The 16,102-nt window shown below is 35.4% G+C and overlaps 1 protein-coding gene and 1 long non-coding RNA gene across 3 annotated transcripts; both read left to right on the top strand.

Moving 5' to 3' along the window:
• Positions 1–1,850: 1,850 nt before the first annotated feature.
• On the top strand, positions 1,851–8,882 carry LOC117316588 (protein suppressor of hairy wing-like). Its single transcript, XM_033871253.1, has 2 exons — positions 1,851–1,975; positions 6,017–8,882. The coding sequence occupies exon 2, from the start codon at positions 6,065–6,067 to the stop codon at positions 7,895–7,897; it is 1,833 nt and encodes a 610-aa protein (XP_033727144.1). The 5' UTR covers positions 1,851–1,975; positions 6,017–6,064; the 3' UTR covers positions 7,898–8,882.
• A 25-nt stretch (positions 8,883–8,907) lies between these two features.
• Positions 8,908–12,833, top strand: LOC117316594. Of its 2 annotated transcripts, none has more exons than XR_004529904.1 (2): positions 8,908–12,582; positions 12,708–12,833. It is a non-coding gene; the product is annotated as an uncharacterized LOC117316594 (long non-coding RNA). The 2 variants fall into 2 exon arrangements; XR_004529903.1 differs by having other exon boundaries at positions 12,571–12,675.
• Positions 12,834–16,102: the final 3,269 nt, after the last annotated feature.

Here is a 16,102-nt window from a genome sequence, read left to right on the forward strand (position 1 = left end):
GTGACATCTTAAAAAAAAACAACAACAAATGTAGGTAAAATACAAAGGAGTACGGCAGAATCCCTGAAAGGTCCAGACCCCGTCTCTGAGCCCTGTAGGGTACACAGCTAGGTCCCTTTCTGAGCCCTGTAGGGTACACAGCTAGGTCCCTTTCTGAGCCCTGTAGGGTACACAGCTAGGCCCCTTTCTGAGCCCTGTAGGGTACAGGTCTCCTTTCTGAGCCCTGTAGGGTACACAGCTAGTAGGTCCCTTTCTGAGCCCTGTAGGATATAGATCCCGTCTCTGAGCCCTGTAGGGTACACAGCTAGGTCCCTCTCTGAGCCATGTAGGGTACAGACCCCGTCTCTGAGCCCTGTAGGGTACACAGCTATGTCCCTTTCTGAGCCCTGTAGGATACAGATCCGTCTCTGAGCCCTGTAGGGTACAGCTCCCCTTTCTGAGCCCTGTAGGGTACACAGCTATGTCCCTTTCTGAGCCCTGTAGGGTACACAGCTATGTCCCTTTCTGAGCCCTGTAGGATACAGATCCCGTCTCTGAGCCCTGTAGGGTACACAGTTATGTCCCTTTCTGAGCCCTGTAGGATACAGATCCGTCTCTGAGCCCTGTAGGGTACAGCTCCCCTTTCTGAGCCCTGTAGGGTACACAGCTATGTCCCTTTCTGAGCCCTGTAGGGTACACAGCTATGTCCCTTTCTGAGCCCTGTAGGATACAGATCCCGTCTCTGAGCCATGTAGGGTACACAGTTATGTCCCTTTCTGAGCCCTGTAGGGTAAAGCTCCCCTTTCTGGACCCTCAATGCCATTATAATAAGCCATATTTATAACAAAGCGTACCGTAAATATTAATGTGTAAGGGGAATGGAAAATGTACGGCCAGGTGGGTCTGTGTAGCTTGTACACTATATGCACAAATGTAATTTGAAGTTTATCTGACCAAAATGGAGTTCACAAAATTAATGCACTCTAGATGACACCTAGCAAGGTAAATACAATAAGACACAGGTCAGTCAACATACTGGTCAGTATATGTTGGCCAGCTGGACAATGTCCAAACGCTGTATGTAGGGTATCTACATCTACCATGGGCACACGAGGGGGGCAGCAATTAAGGGCGCACGCGAGAGCGAGAGAGATTCAATTAGTGCATGCATACACATGTATGTGGATTCTGAAGAGGGATTGCAATTAGGGATGCGGAATTTTAAAGGAGGGGGATTTGTGTTTGGGGTAGGGTTGTTGATTGAGGAGTAATATTTAAATGGGGAGTGTGTGGTGTTTGGAGTTATGTTTTTGTGTGTAAAAAAACGTGCGTATTTGCATGTCGGTGGGTGCGAGAGCCTTAATCATGTGCTGTAAAAGAGAGAGAGAGAGAGAGAGAGAGAGAGAGAGAGAGAGATGCACACGTGTACGCAAGTCACTATATAGCCAACTATACTCGAATGTAAAAAAATATTCTAGCTCTAAGTAATTTTTGTATCACTTCCATCAAGCACACGCAAATATATACCCTATATATTTTGCGAGAGTATTTTACATCATGTAATTCACAAAACCGACATCATAGATGAAATAACGAAGTTTAGACAAACATATTATCTTTTGTTTGATATAAAATCATATTACAATATGATTTGTTTTATAAATAATTATAGATTCTAATAGATATATATTAGTTTACTGTTTTTATATCATAGTGTTTTTCTATTAGAAATTTGACCATTACATGAAGCTAGAGATTATTAACCCCTAAAATATTCCGATACCTTTCCCCCTTGCAAGACCTCAATCTGGAAATAGATCCCGACTGAGCGAGCCGACTGCTCTCCCTTATTAATCCCTAGTTGGTAGCGAGCTGGCTTCGCAGGTTTACTAGCTGGCTCGCTAACAGGCAGGGACCTGTGGCTACCGTAGGTAAATTCAGGGTCCACGCTAACCACGGGTTGAAGATTCGCCCCCAAAACGGCCTCTCCGTAAACGTAAGTATATACTATCTTTATAAATATAATTGTTTGGGTTTGAAACTATCTGGGTTTGACTGAAATCGTTGGTAAATGTTGGGAAAGGGTCGGATCCCTTCCCAGCCGCCATGACACCGCTGTCAGACGCAGTACACAAGCCTATGTTTCAAGGGGCTGTGGTTCGGTTTCATTTTGACGTTGACAGACGAACACATGTTATGCGCATCAGCTGATTTCTGTTACATATGTATCGAGGTTTTTATTGAACGTGTGTTCTTCTCATTCCTCGCTTTAAGTTTTATTTTGTGCTATGATAAAAAGGGCAGCTTGCTTCGGTCATTTACAGGGATAAACATTATGCATAAATTATTTCCGTGACCCACGATAGGTGGCGCTGTGCGTTTGGCCCCTAGGGCAAAGTGAGGTCATGTTGTATGTGTGTATTGGTCTATGTGTGTATTGATATCATTGTGAGAATGTAGACTGAAAATTATAGAAAATAGGACGGACTATAAAGCTCCCAGTATGCCAGAATTCACCTAAATTATGTAAAGTTTGAACAACACGTGGTATCTTTTGTATAATGTCTTGCCCGTAAATGTTATTTCCCGTTCATAACTGTAGCCTTCGGTGAGGTAACGGCTAAAAATCCCCCAATATATATACTGTATCTATTTATAGAACATTGTTGTATGAAGTCCAGGAAGGGGCTCGCAAAGGGGAAATTATGCAAAATAAGAGTGAATATATTGTAATTATAGTAATGTGATTTTTATAATAATATGTATAGTTAATGATATCTTATATTTATACTGTTACAATTATCCTGTGATCATGAATAGCCATTTTCCCTCCAGTTAGGCCACATTCATTTTATTTTTTTTCTAGTCAGTTTGGGAAATTGCCACATGGTCGAGAGTGTGAAATATGTGTACGATGTAAGCAAGAAATTTTGACAAATTTTGTGGCATATACATGTAAGAAATTGAAAAAAAAAAAAAATTAAAGATATCCAAGCGCCATGTATTAGGGCATAATGTTTTATTATCAAGCAAGTTTATATTGCCAGACTTTTAATCTTAAAAAAAAATTGTAAATTTGGTTCCATCATTGGGAAAAAATTCCTACCTTTTTCCATTGGGAATGGGGTTAAATATCAACTCCAAATATAGGCAGGAAAGAAACTGCATAAAGAAGTAAAAAGGACCCCATCACTTACTTTCAGGAAGTCTATGTATTTATTCTATATATTCAAACTCTACAGCATGACATTATTTAATCTAATATATTGATATACACATCACCCCATTTATAAAGTATACTGTACCCAACACAACCCTGCTTGAACTACATTGTAATTCCATCGTGCGTTATATCATTGAATAAAAACCATGAAAACAACCCATTCAATTATTATTTAAAAAGTTCATGGGTCGAGCATGTTAATAAGAAAATCCTTTGACTTGACGCTTGCATAACTGTTGTCAAACGAGTATTTTATTACAAAGTACAGCTCATAGTGACCGGCTATTCCCAGTAGTGGACATGTACTGCTTCAGCAATACTCTCAAAATGCTTGTTTTAATTATAGCACTGATAAATGTTCTTTTAACAAAGTTTACTTGGTTTGGTTTGGTTGGGGTGTTGCTACCTTGTACAGATAGAAAGGGAAGACGAAAAATGTGATATTGAAATCTTCACGTTTATCATAGTAAGTAAATATTGAGGTTATCAGTAGAATTTCTCCTCAATGCTTGTTGATCATATTGCCTTGTTGGGTTCGATCATTGTAATTGTGCTATCTACATTTGAAATTGTGACTTAACCCGGATTTAACCAAGATTTTTATGGCATCAGAGTACCTGGTCTTATTGTCCTTGTATTCTCCAAATTCGATCTGATCGAACCATCCTTGAGTTAAGCGAAATAAATTTTGTACAAACAGTGGGTCTGGGACCCATCAGGGGTGAAGCCCAAAAGGGGAAATTTAACTAATTCTTTAGAGTCTTTCTTTTGTAGGAATGACATGATTTTGTCTTAAGTTAAGGTACCTCATCAGAGATATGTGTGCCCTTTAACTGTCTGCATGTCTTTCCACAATTTAAATTTAGTTCCCAGAGCTGTTAACTTTAGGATAAATTGCATTGACTGATTTACATATGAAGAGTCGAGATGTTCAAAAATACATACTGAGAAAAAATCAAGGTCAAAGGTAAAGGTCATATGGCCAAAGGGAAGTGTTTTGCACACAGATGCTCATCAAGAATTGTATAATGGGTGTATTGACAGACAAGGTGAGTGTCTGATTCTGCCATGATCAATGACATATCCAGTTGAGCAATACAGGACCTCTGTTCTTCTTGTTTAGGAGTCTCCATACTATGTATGTATTCATATTTAGCTTTGTTAAATCGCTTTTGAATTTCTGTCCTCGATCATCTCGCCCTCTGCAAGCCTTAATTGAGTCAACATGTTGTCATCTAGGAGTTTTCCATCCACTTGCCTCTGTCCTAAGGGCGATATATGCTAAAATTAGAAATTAACACATTTTGCACATGCTTGCACCCTTTCCCCTTCCCTCATAATATATTCAAGAGTGAAATTTCTGATTTTAAAACACTAAATTAGACATTTAACATTTCAGTAAAATATCTTTGTTAATGATTGATAGTCCAAAGTAATGGTTTGTGAACTGTACTTATCTTCCGTTTGAACATTTTATTATATGGATCTCCCCATGAAAATTACCTTGAAAAGAATTTGTGATAGTATGATTTTTATATAAAATTGAAATATAATTATTTGACAATATTTTAAATCAATGATTGTCTGCTAAATTAATTAAAGTAAATCTTGTTTCTATGCAAATGTAATTATGTTAATATTCTCATAGCAAGCTTAACCTGCATTTGAATGAAATGAGGAAATATTACGCAGTGACTAGAAACTGGCTGGGTTAGTGGGTAGTCGGGCGTTGGTAACAAACAATCGCCTTACACCTGTAGGTGTCTGGGGTTGGATTCCTGGCCTTAATTGGACATGAACAGGTAATACGGTATGGTGCAGCAGGCACCTGCCTAACCATGTGGGATAATCTAGGTACTCTGGTTTAACCCCCCCCCCCCCCCAACCCAACCCAACCCAACCCAACTCAACCCATATTAAGTAGTGATTTTGGGGGATCAGGTATTTGAAATATGGACTCCTGCGTTTCCTGTTGGATCAATCACATCTCTTAGTATTGGAACTCTTAATTACCCATCAACATTTTTGAAGTGGTGACCTGGACTTAATAAGAAAATCCTATAAAAATTACTGGTAAAGACCCCTGAACGAGTGCAAGCTTCAATCCGGCCAGTAGTGTAATTGTTTCGCAATTGTTCTAAAATAAATTATCTTCTAGCTACATAGCTTCAGACTGAAGTAAAACACATATAGAGAAAAAGTTTCTGATAGAGTATCTAGGACATGATGAATTAAATAACTGATATAAAATATATCTGACATGTGGTGAACTGAAGTAAAACACATATAGAGAAAGAGTTGCTGATAGAGTATCTGGTGCCATGATGAATCTGTCATTATCTTGGACTTGATGAATCTGGGACATGATGAATCTTGGACATGATGTATTAAATAATTGATATAAAATATAACTGACATGTGGTGATCTCCCATCTCATGTCCTCTTGTACTTGTATGAGGTAGCTTGTCTGTCAATGTCATTATATGGTATATTTTCACTTTTGTACTGTTACTATTTTTAGTAGGGGCCAGTAGGGGGTATGATTTGCTTTAGCAATACCCAGTATGCTTGTTTCTATATATAACAACTACCTTAATCCTCTTTTAAAACATTATTCTGTCAAGTCACCCCTTCCTCTGAGACTCTGATAATGCTCTGTAAGAGACTTCTGTTAGGAAACCACATCAGAGCTTTGTAATTACCGTCGTGCCTTCTGAATCCATGTAAAATTGAAAAAATATTTTTAATAGATAGAAATATGATTTTATTTTATGTTCTAAAACTGTAAAGAGATATTTTTGTGTATTTTTCAGATGAAGACATAATTCTACTTCCAGAGAGATTTCTATTTATACCAACCAATGAATGGAGAGGCTACAACAGGTGACCTTGACCCAAAAGCTACCAGGAAAGAGGTCAAGGAGCAAGATCAGCCAATGAATGGGGAGGCCACAACATCGTCTGTTGCTACGCGGTCTGGTGTATGGACAAGATCAAGTGTAGAAAAGTCGGTGATAACAGCAACAGCAACACCAGCTAATAAAGACAAGTACACTGTTCAAGTAGTTACAAAATTTATGTGCCGATTTTGCGCTCGACAATTTGACACACCAGTTGAAATGCAGAATCATATAGCAACACACTCCAGGGGTAAGTCAACATCTCATTCATGTTACGTGTGTGGAAAAACATACTCGACGCCGTCAAAATTACAACGGCATGTACGTGTACACAGCGGAGAGCGTCCTTATGCGTGCAATATATGTGGTCGTCGATTTACTCGCTCTGACCATGTGAAACAACATTTAAAGGTTCATATGCCTCAGAAACAAAGAAACGTCTGCCGCCTCTGTGACATGAAGTTTCTGCGTCGTCAGACTTTACATTCTCATCTTCAGCAGAGTCATGGCGTCTCCACAGTGTTTACTTGTCATCGTTGTGGCGAGGCGTTTGACTTGATAACCCAACTCCACACACACAAGGAAAGTCATCTGTCTTTGTATCCCCCGACAACTGAAGTCACCGAGAATGGTGTTATCATAAAAAAGGAGCCAAGTATCCCAGAAGACGATGAAAATCCTGTCACCGGCCTTGCGAAATTCAGTTTGGGTCCCCAACCCCAAGTTCCAGAAGACCCAACTGGAAAACGTGATTCATTGCCTCGTAATAATATAGGGAGTCACATCGCAGCTAAAGTTGATAAAACAAATGGCCTACCAGCTGATTTCCAGCTCAGTGAAGACATAGCTATGGAGAGTATAATCAAAGATGCCATATCAAACGCTGTGCAGAATGAGATGGATTTATCTTCATATGGAGGAGGAAATGGAGTGAAGAAGGAAATGGATGTGACAGAAACAAACAACGGCAATGGATGTAACAACTATCAGTCGACAACTACCGTCACTGACGATATGAACATGTTTATTTTACCATCAGATCTGAAAAAAATCAAGCAGGAACCAAAGGATGCGGATGAGATGGAAGAATCCGTCAATGTAACGGAAAACAGAACATCAAATGATTTAAGTAAGGAATGTCAGACCATGGACAATGATGACGAAGAGTCAGAAGATGATGAAAAATCTAAGGATGCTGATAAGATTGACGAAAAGGACGAAGAAATTTCATCATCAAAAACAAATGAAGAGAGCTCAAATGATGAAATTCAGAATAATGATTCAACAACCCCCAATGTTCAGGAAATCAGAGTTGGGCCTCGCTCGAATACAGGTGTCAAGAAGATGAAATTTAAAGTCATTGGACCGGCGAGCTACAAGGCAGCCATGCAACAGAAATTACGAGCAAAATTAAAATCTTACGTTCCGATATCCACCATCCCTGTCGTAAGCTCTAGCCCTGGAATAACAAGCATTGCAGGAAATAACCCTAATCTCTCCAAACTCGTAAACTCTACCACTCAGTCTACCTGGGGAAGTACACTGACAACGCTTTCAGCAGGTCCAAGTACGGTCAACAAAATACCGCCAGGAACTCAGGTGAAAAAGATGATGCGATGCGAACATTGTTGTATATGGTTTGAAGATTATGCGATGAGTTTACTGCATAACTCTCTTCACTCTGCTGATGAATCGGATCCCTTTACCTGTAGAAAATGTTTGAAGAAGCTGGGAAATCGACTCGAATTCACGGCACATTTAGTATGGCATCTAGAGCCAACTATGGATGGGTAAATAAGAAATACTCATAAACAGGTCATGCAGGATCTATTTATAGATTTATAGATTCAGATATATATAAAAGATATTTTTCAAAGACAAAGGGCAAATGTTTTTGCAAACTTGTATCGTATAGAATGAAATATGCTGTTTATATTAATTCATTCCTGGCTTTATGCGGTTATCATAAAATCAGGATATTATATATTGGTTCAACAATTTTGTGTAAAAGTTGGGCTAATTATGAATGCTTTTGATCAAACGCTATGAAATAGTTTGATAGTGTTAATCGCAGACTAAAGTAATAACAGATGCTTCATTTTATACAGTTATTCAGTTTTGCTCTACATGATTTCAAGTACAACCTTATTCCGTACCTGATATCTTCCCCAAAAATAGTGCATATATTTTAGTCTTGTGTAATATCTTGTGATAATTCTCATATTTCTTGTGTATCTATTGTGTTTACTCTTGCACACAAAGTTAAAATATTTTTGAAAATTTAATCACGTTCAGTGTTAAGATATTTAAATTATTTATTTATGTTCAGTATTATTTGCTCAAAAATTATCTATCGGTGTGATTCAGTTTGTGATAAACGATATTCTTTGTTTAATTTATAAAAACCTATATAGCTATATTCCTTCGTGTTTTCCAGTTATTGACTAAGTGCACGTGATATCGTTGTTTCTTGTACTTTATATCTGTACCACAGGGACCTGGCACATGTTCCAAACCTACAGTTCATTATATGTTATATACAGTACCTATCATATTATTTCAGGTAGATTTTATATATTAAATTGAGCAACAGGCTTTGCCTCCATGGCTTTCAGCATACTTATGATATTTGAAGACATTGAGTACCATACAACTCATCTCATGATATGTGGGTATATATTTATTGCAAAATGAAATAATTAGACTGGATTAATGGTTTCATGATTGTTTCAACAAAATTTTGTTATATATGGACTTTCGATAAACCCCCCCCCCCCCCCCCCCCCCCCCCCCCCAAAAAAAAACCCTTTGCGATATAATACTTAAACAATAAAAAGTTGAATCAAATATATGGTTATTGATATTCCCTGTCAAATTAGATATATGGATATAACAAATCGATTTACAGGTAAATACATAGATATACCTTATCGATTTACAGGTAAATACATACAATGTAGGTATACCTTATCGATTTACAGGTAAATATATGGATATACCAAATCGATTTACAGGTAAATATATGGATATACCAAATCGATTTACAGGTAAATATATGGATATACCAAATCCATTTACAGGTAAATACATGGATCTACCAAATCAAATTAAACACATGGATATATATGGATGATAGGTTAGGAATTTGTGCCATTTCTCTGGGATCTCTACCACACTATACTATAACTATGTATTCTTTGGCTCATTTGATTTGTATCGATGTTCACAATCAACTTGTGTTTTTCATCAGGTCAAATGAAAACTTGTTTTCATGATCTTGAATTAGATTAATTGAAGCTTTCCTTCGGTAATTTTTTTTCTGGGTATGACATTAATAAAGGTTTTTATGAAAAGGAAAATATTATTTCATACACAAGTCACAAGTATATGAGTAAAACTTACAGTAAAATGCAACCTAATTGCATAATTGTTCTAAAATCTGCCATAGGAAACAATGATTTTTTTATTTGATTTTCACCACAATATTATTTAATCCACAGAATCCATTAGATAGACACATTTCATTGTTTTGTTTTTCAAAACATGTTTTCTATCTGTTGTCTGTTCATCACAAAACTTACTTTTTAGGTCCATAAGCTTAAGGTTTGTTTTTAACATACTTATGTTGGCTCAAACTTTGGCCCATTAGCAAACTATAGTGCAATTGTGAGAAAAAGTATGAATAAAGTAATTACCAAAATTTAGTGCAAAGCTTAATGTGTGTAAAATAAGTTTACCACTTAAATATATCTGTTTACAGTAATTATCTAGATTAATCAAAATGAAACATCAAACTATTATATTAATTCTTCATTGCGCTAATCTATTAAGATTTGGTAATGTGTAAAAATTTGAGTGAAACAAAATTAGTGTATTTACGCTATGTTTGCAAATCATTAAAGCAAGTAATTTATATTAATGTTTTTCATATATCAGAAATATGTTTATAATTAGGAGAAAGTATCTACTTGGTAAGGGCAAATGTTAAAACAATTATTTCAAAGTTTAACATCTAGCTATCAGCTTTCATTCAATGCTGGGCTATGAGAAGCAACATTTTGTTTTTCTCAATTTTAAAAATAATTGTCATCTCACATACAAAAAGAAGAAGATAATTCTGTAGTCATTAAATGTGATAACAATAAAATCTAAGAGATGTATATTAAAGCTTTCAGAAAATATACAAAGGACACTTAGATCATTCTTGAATGGCGTGTGGGCCTACTGACAAAGGACAATGTATTATTATAGAAGGGGCCACTGCTAGCTTGTGGTAGTAGTTAAAATCACCCTTAAATATGAACACTATCATTTAAGATTCATTAATAAATTAACACTGTTATTAAAATGACCCCAAATGAACTGTTGTTTAGTGATTAACACATTTAATTAGTTAAAATTTGGTACTCATTTCTCCAAAGACAGTCAATTACCACGGGCTATTGATGGTAAAACACCACATATTTAATTGACTTTTAATGGTTGAATGATTGAAGTCTTATCATTAAAGAAAGATGTTGAAGAAATAAATTGTTTGGTTTAGAACATATTTCATTTAATTGCTCCAAATTTTTCCAATTCCAGTTAATTTATTCCTTTGGCCTTTTATATTTTATTTAGCTAAACACAGGTACCATTCTGGAGCTGACGTCGACGTAACTGCTGTAGTCTAACTTAGACATGTCCTTTGAAATATAACATATGCATTTATATCATAAGTGACAGAAGTCAGCCCCTGGCCTCATCATGTAGACACGACAAAAATGTCAGACTAATTGAAATACATCTAAATATAAAGGATCTCCATCTATAGTTGTTAATTATGAAGTTACATTTGAATATCCTTGAGGATATTATTTACATTGCTACCTTTAAAAACTCTGGATGAATTTCAGGTATGAATTACAATAATGTAAGAAATAGAGGGTTTAAAGACAAGTTATAGTTTGTGTTATTTAGTCTCCTGATGTGTTTTAGTTGTACCCGCACTGGTTGTGCTGTGTTGAATGTTATATATATATATTTGATGTCATTATTTATTGTTATATGATAAAGGTCAAGGACGCTCAGTATAGCAAAGGTCGAAAGTTCCGTTTGACGCATATATATCTTAACTTATGATTGACATACTGATACGCCAAACTGATGTAGAGGATAGAATATACATCTGTAGTATAGATCACAGGGACTTGACTCGTTCCTATGACCAAGAATGAAACCCCAGAGTCCGACCTCTAGTTAACTTGATCATTATTGTCAATAATAAGTTATCTAGGAGTCCCTGTGATTACAGACATATTTGATTTCTGACATTCTCAGATATAGAAATCTGGTAGAATTCAAATTTTCAATAGCTACATGACAAGCCTTATTTTGAGAACATGACATCAGATCTTTTCCTGCATTTTTTGAAAAACTAACTGTAAATGTACTTAATTTGATGCACTTAAATTTTAGAGCAAAACCAAATAAAAAAGATTAGTAGATGATGAATTGGCAACAATGATTGCCATAGACTAGATTTTCTTGGCGGGTGTTGTCAATGAAACAGAAGGCAATTACAAACTTCTGGAAGACTTTGATTTGGTCATGTTGTTTTTCTAAGGGTTCCTTTTGAATTTCTATGTTTGTGTCTGATGTCATTGATTTTCCATTATACACAAACTTGAACAGTTATTTTTGTGACCATTGCTCTCCTGAGTGACCTTGACCTCATTTGTTATCATTGAAGAGATTATATTACATTTAATCAAGAGTTTTTCTGTTGTGTACAAAATGGTTTATTATTACAAAATACATGTACATGTATAATATAAGCTAAATATTATACTTATGGTTTCAGATTTCATTTTGAACATTATTTATTAGTGCAAGTGAGTTAAGAGTTTTATTTCTTAATATGCTGTGTTACACACAGAAGGTTTAACTTATAGAACTGTAACCTACATTTTCTATATGCACATGGACTCAACACAAATTCCCAACACATGCTATCTAATGAGAATTAGAAGTTCATTATCCACTCCGTTATCTCGGTATGAACGGAGTTTACGGAGCGGACAACAGAGTGGACAATGAACCTCTTATTTTGATTAGATTGCAACCAGTGGTCCATTATACTTAATAAGAAAAAGTCATAAATGCATGAAGTGGGAAAATAGAAAACATCCATAACAAAGTTAAACGGCCAATTAACTAGCCGCTTTCATGTTATGGTACGGGTTTAAGATAAAGTTATATCTACACATTTAGATGTTTATTTATACAGTGTATGGACCCTGGGTGGAGGATTTGTGTCGAGCCCCTGTGGTAATATGTATACAGGTTACATTTGAAGCAAGATATTGAAGCATGGGTGGTTTTGATATGTGATAATGGAACCCTGATCATGGCATTGTGATCCTAATTGCTTACATGTATATTGTACTTTGGGTATTGGCATGTTAAAGTTTTGCCATCGTCAGTATTGGCATGTTAAAGTTTTGCCATCGTCAGTATTGGCATGTTAAAGTTTTGCCATCGTCAGTATTGGCATGTTAAAGTTTTGCCATCGTCAGTATTGGCATGTTAAAGTTTTGCCATCGTCAGTATTGGCATGTTAAAGTTTTGCCATCGTCATTTCTTCATACAGCTTAAAGACATAGTGTACCAAACTCAAACTTACTGAGTAAATATCTGATAAAATGTACAAATTGTCGTAACTAACACAACATCTGGTTTTGAAACGTTGGTGAAGAAAAAGAGGAAACATTGGTAATTGGTTTTATATCTACTAATACCTAATAGTACCTGTATGGTTATAAATCATGTTATGCTTATTCTCTCTAAAAATAAAACTTTCACTATGATGTAATGTTCATAACTTTATTTTGCATTTTAGTGCTTGAGACTATTTCTAAAATATTCATATGAAAATAATATATATTCAATATTTCGTATTTAAAAACTTTGTTATTCATTATCAGTTTTTTTTACTAAATACAAAACAAATGTACTCATTTTTGATAAAATGTGCTAAAACAACTTCATTGAAACTGGTTCAGTTGAAGAATGAATAATGGCAGTTATGATTTTATTTTTAATATTTTCATTATGATAAATTACTGTTGTTTGATTTCATCATTTTTTAGTTCATGAAATTAACAAAAGGCATGTTAGTTTACGAGTGTTTTACAGAAATAAGTTATTGACATTAGGTTTGAAGACTTTGTTTAAAGTGTAGCAAGCGACTAAAATGTTATTTGAAAGGTGTTGTCTTGAAGAAAAAGTTCTGAAAAACACAAACTTTTGTTAAGAAATCGGAGTATAGATAAAGCATTGGTAATGTGTTTGTTCTACACATGATCTATTTTATTTCTTTTTACTAGTGTACTAAAGTTGTATACGTTATTTAATTAAGTATATCCGTAATTAATTACCTGTAGTGCTATTGTGGGCTCATGTTTGGTTTCCAGTGATGCACAGTGTGCATATAATTTTGGTATTGTTTAAAAATTGTGACCCAAATATATACTAAGAAAAAAATTCCCGAACATAATTTCTGTCTGTATTGGTAATGGTATGTAACTCATTGTACGGTTGATATATTTGTGATATAAAGGTCTTTATATATTGAGAAATGTTGTAATATGTATTCATAACCTAGTTTTCATCACTCATTGTTAGGTCAGCTGAGACAAAGTCTCTAGTGACCTATTGTACTTACCTTTTGTCCTTTGGCGTTTGTCATCTGTTCTTAAACAGTTAACATTTTTGACTTGGATATTGGACCATGCTAGGATAAAGGACTACCAAGTTTGTTTAAATGAATGATATTACAGTACCTACTTTCAAGGTCACAGGGGTCAAATGTGTTAAAGTCTTTAAAAACTTTTTCTCAGTAACCAAGAGGCCCAAGGAATAATATTTATAAAATGTATGCTGAGGTAAAAAGTCAAAAGTCCAGGTCACCAATTAACAAGTTATAACATGATGGAGCAAAATTTGTCGAAATTGAAGGAGAAGTAAACTGACGTAAGGCCAAGGCCACTGGGTTAAAGAGCAAAGGTCAAATTTTCTATCTTTTCACTGCTGAACACCTTGCTATGACTTGACATGTAGGCAATTGACCAAAGTCATTTTGATCCGTCCACGACAAATTGGATCTCTGACTTCTGGCTGTTATGACTTGTTATAAGGATTTTTAGGTTCAGATAAAACAAAATGAAGCTAAGAAATTAATAATGTACCGGTATTTACATTCCTGCTAGCACAGCAAAATTGGGGATCGAAAGAAACAAGTCACACCTACATGTGCTAATAGCTCTAGACAGATGACTTCTTGATAATTATGGGGATACATAACGACAGTATCGGACTCTTCTCGACATGTACCGACTGTTCTAGTTCAAATAATAAACCTTGATCTACTTTCAAGTGACGGATGAGATGCATGAAATGTTAGTTTAGAAGCAAAGATGATCGGTATGATATCAGAACTCAGGTGACCGCATGTCCCATGGGCCTCTTGTCAATTTGATTCGACTGTGATTGTCTTGGACATAAATATTTTGTTTTGTTGTTTTAACAACAGTATCATGAAACTAATTGAAATGTCTTTGTTATGTTTTAAATGTAACTCGTCTGGAAAAAGAAGCTTTGAATAGGGTGAAAAGATCCTGAAAATCGTCACATTTTATCTGGCGCTAAGAAGTAGACGTAAACAGGATATGGACTTAAAAAAGATTCAGTAATCACCACATGCTTAGGAATATTTTAAACATATTAATAAAATGTTATTTCTGTTTGTATTCCCGGATATTTCCAAGAATGTCTCTGGGAGATAGATGATTTGTGATGATGTAGCCACTTCTCATTTTATTTTATTTTCGAGAATTTTCTTGTCAATTAAACGTAAGCTTTACTTCAGAATGCATTTTTCATTTACAGTTCCATATTTTCAGCGATTCTGTGAATGTGTAAATTTTCATGAATATTTTGTATTGTGATGTGCAATATTTAAACATATTTAATGTAATAACTGATGCAATTACTCATGCCTATATAGTAACATGATATCCATGGCGTCCAATTGACCCTCAAATTTTAACAATTTCAGAAGTCAAATCACTATTTCTCAGAAATGTTAAGGGTCAAAATATATGTCCGATAGACATGTCCCTTCAATCCCAAGAGTCATATCTGATTTTGGGGATTCAAAAACATACTCTCTATAGTCTACTGGATACCCTGGATATCTGATAAAAATAACAAAAATAATTCCACACTTAATATCCAAACCAAACGTCTCTTGCTTATTTCATGTAACAAGCGCCGCTTTTTCAGTCTTCAACATTCTTGTGCCCATCTTTATAAGCAGATGTTGGGAGTGCTATTCAAGGCATTTTGCCACTGCTATTACAGGCATCGACATTGTGTATGTCTGTAGTTTATAAACAGCTGACGACTATTTCAGTCATCGACATTGTGTATGTCTGTAGTTTATAAACAGCTGACGACTATTTCAGTCATACCCATTGTGTATGTCTGTAGTTTATAAACAGCTGACGACTATTTCAATCATACCCATTGTGTATGTCTGTAGTTTATAAACAGCTGACGACTATTTCAGTCATACCCATTGTGTATGTCTGTAGTTTATAAACAGCTGACGACTATTTCAGTCATACACAATGTGTATGTCTAGTTTATAAACAGCTGACGACTATTTCAGTCATACCCATTGTGTATGTCTGTAGTTTATAAACAGCTGACGACTATTTCAGTAATCGACATTGTGTATGTCTAGTTTATAAACAGCTGACGACTATTTCAGTCATACCCATTGTGTATGTCTGTAGTTTATAAACAGCTGACGACTATTTCAGTCATACACATTGTGTATGTCTGTAGTTTATAAACAGCTGACGACTATTTCAGTCATACACATTGTGTATGTCTAGTTTATAAACAGCTGACGACTATTTCAGTCATCGACATTGTGTATGTCTGTAGTTTATT

The sequence above is a fragment of the Pecten maximus genome, chromosome 18, assembly GCF_902652985.1.
Source record: "Pecten maximus chromosome 18, xPecMax1.1, whole genome shotgun sequence".
NCBI classification, from domain to species: Eukaryota; Metazoa; Mollusca; class Bivalvia; order Pectinida; family Pectinidae; genus Pecten; species Pecten maximus.

Bases quoted from the DNA above. Each gene is read 5' to 3' on its own strand.
- LOC117316588 (XM_033871253.1), top strand. From the start codon at position 6,065: ATGAATGGAGAGGCTACAACAGGTGACCTTGACCCAAAAGCTACCAGG.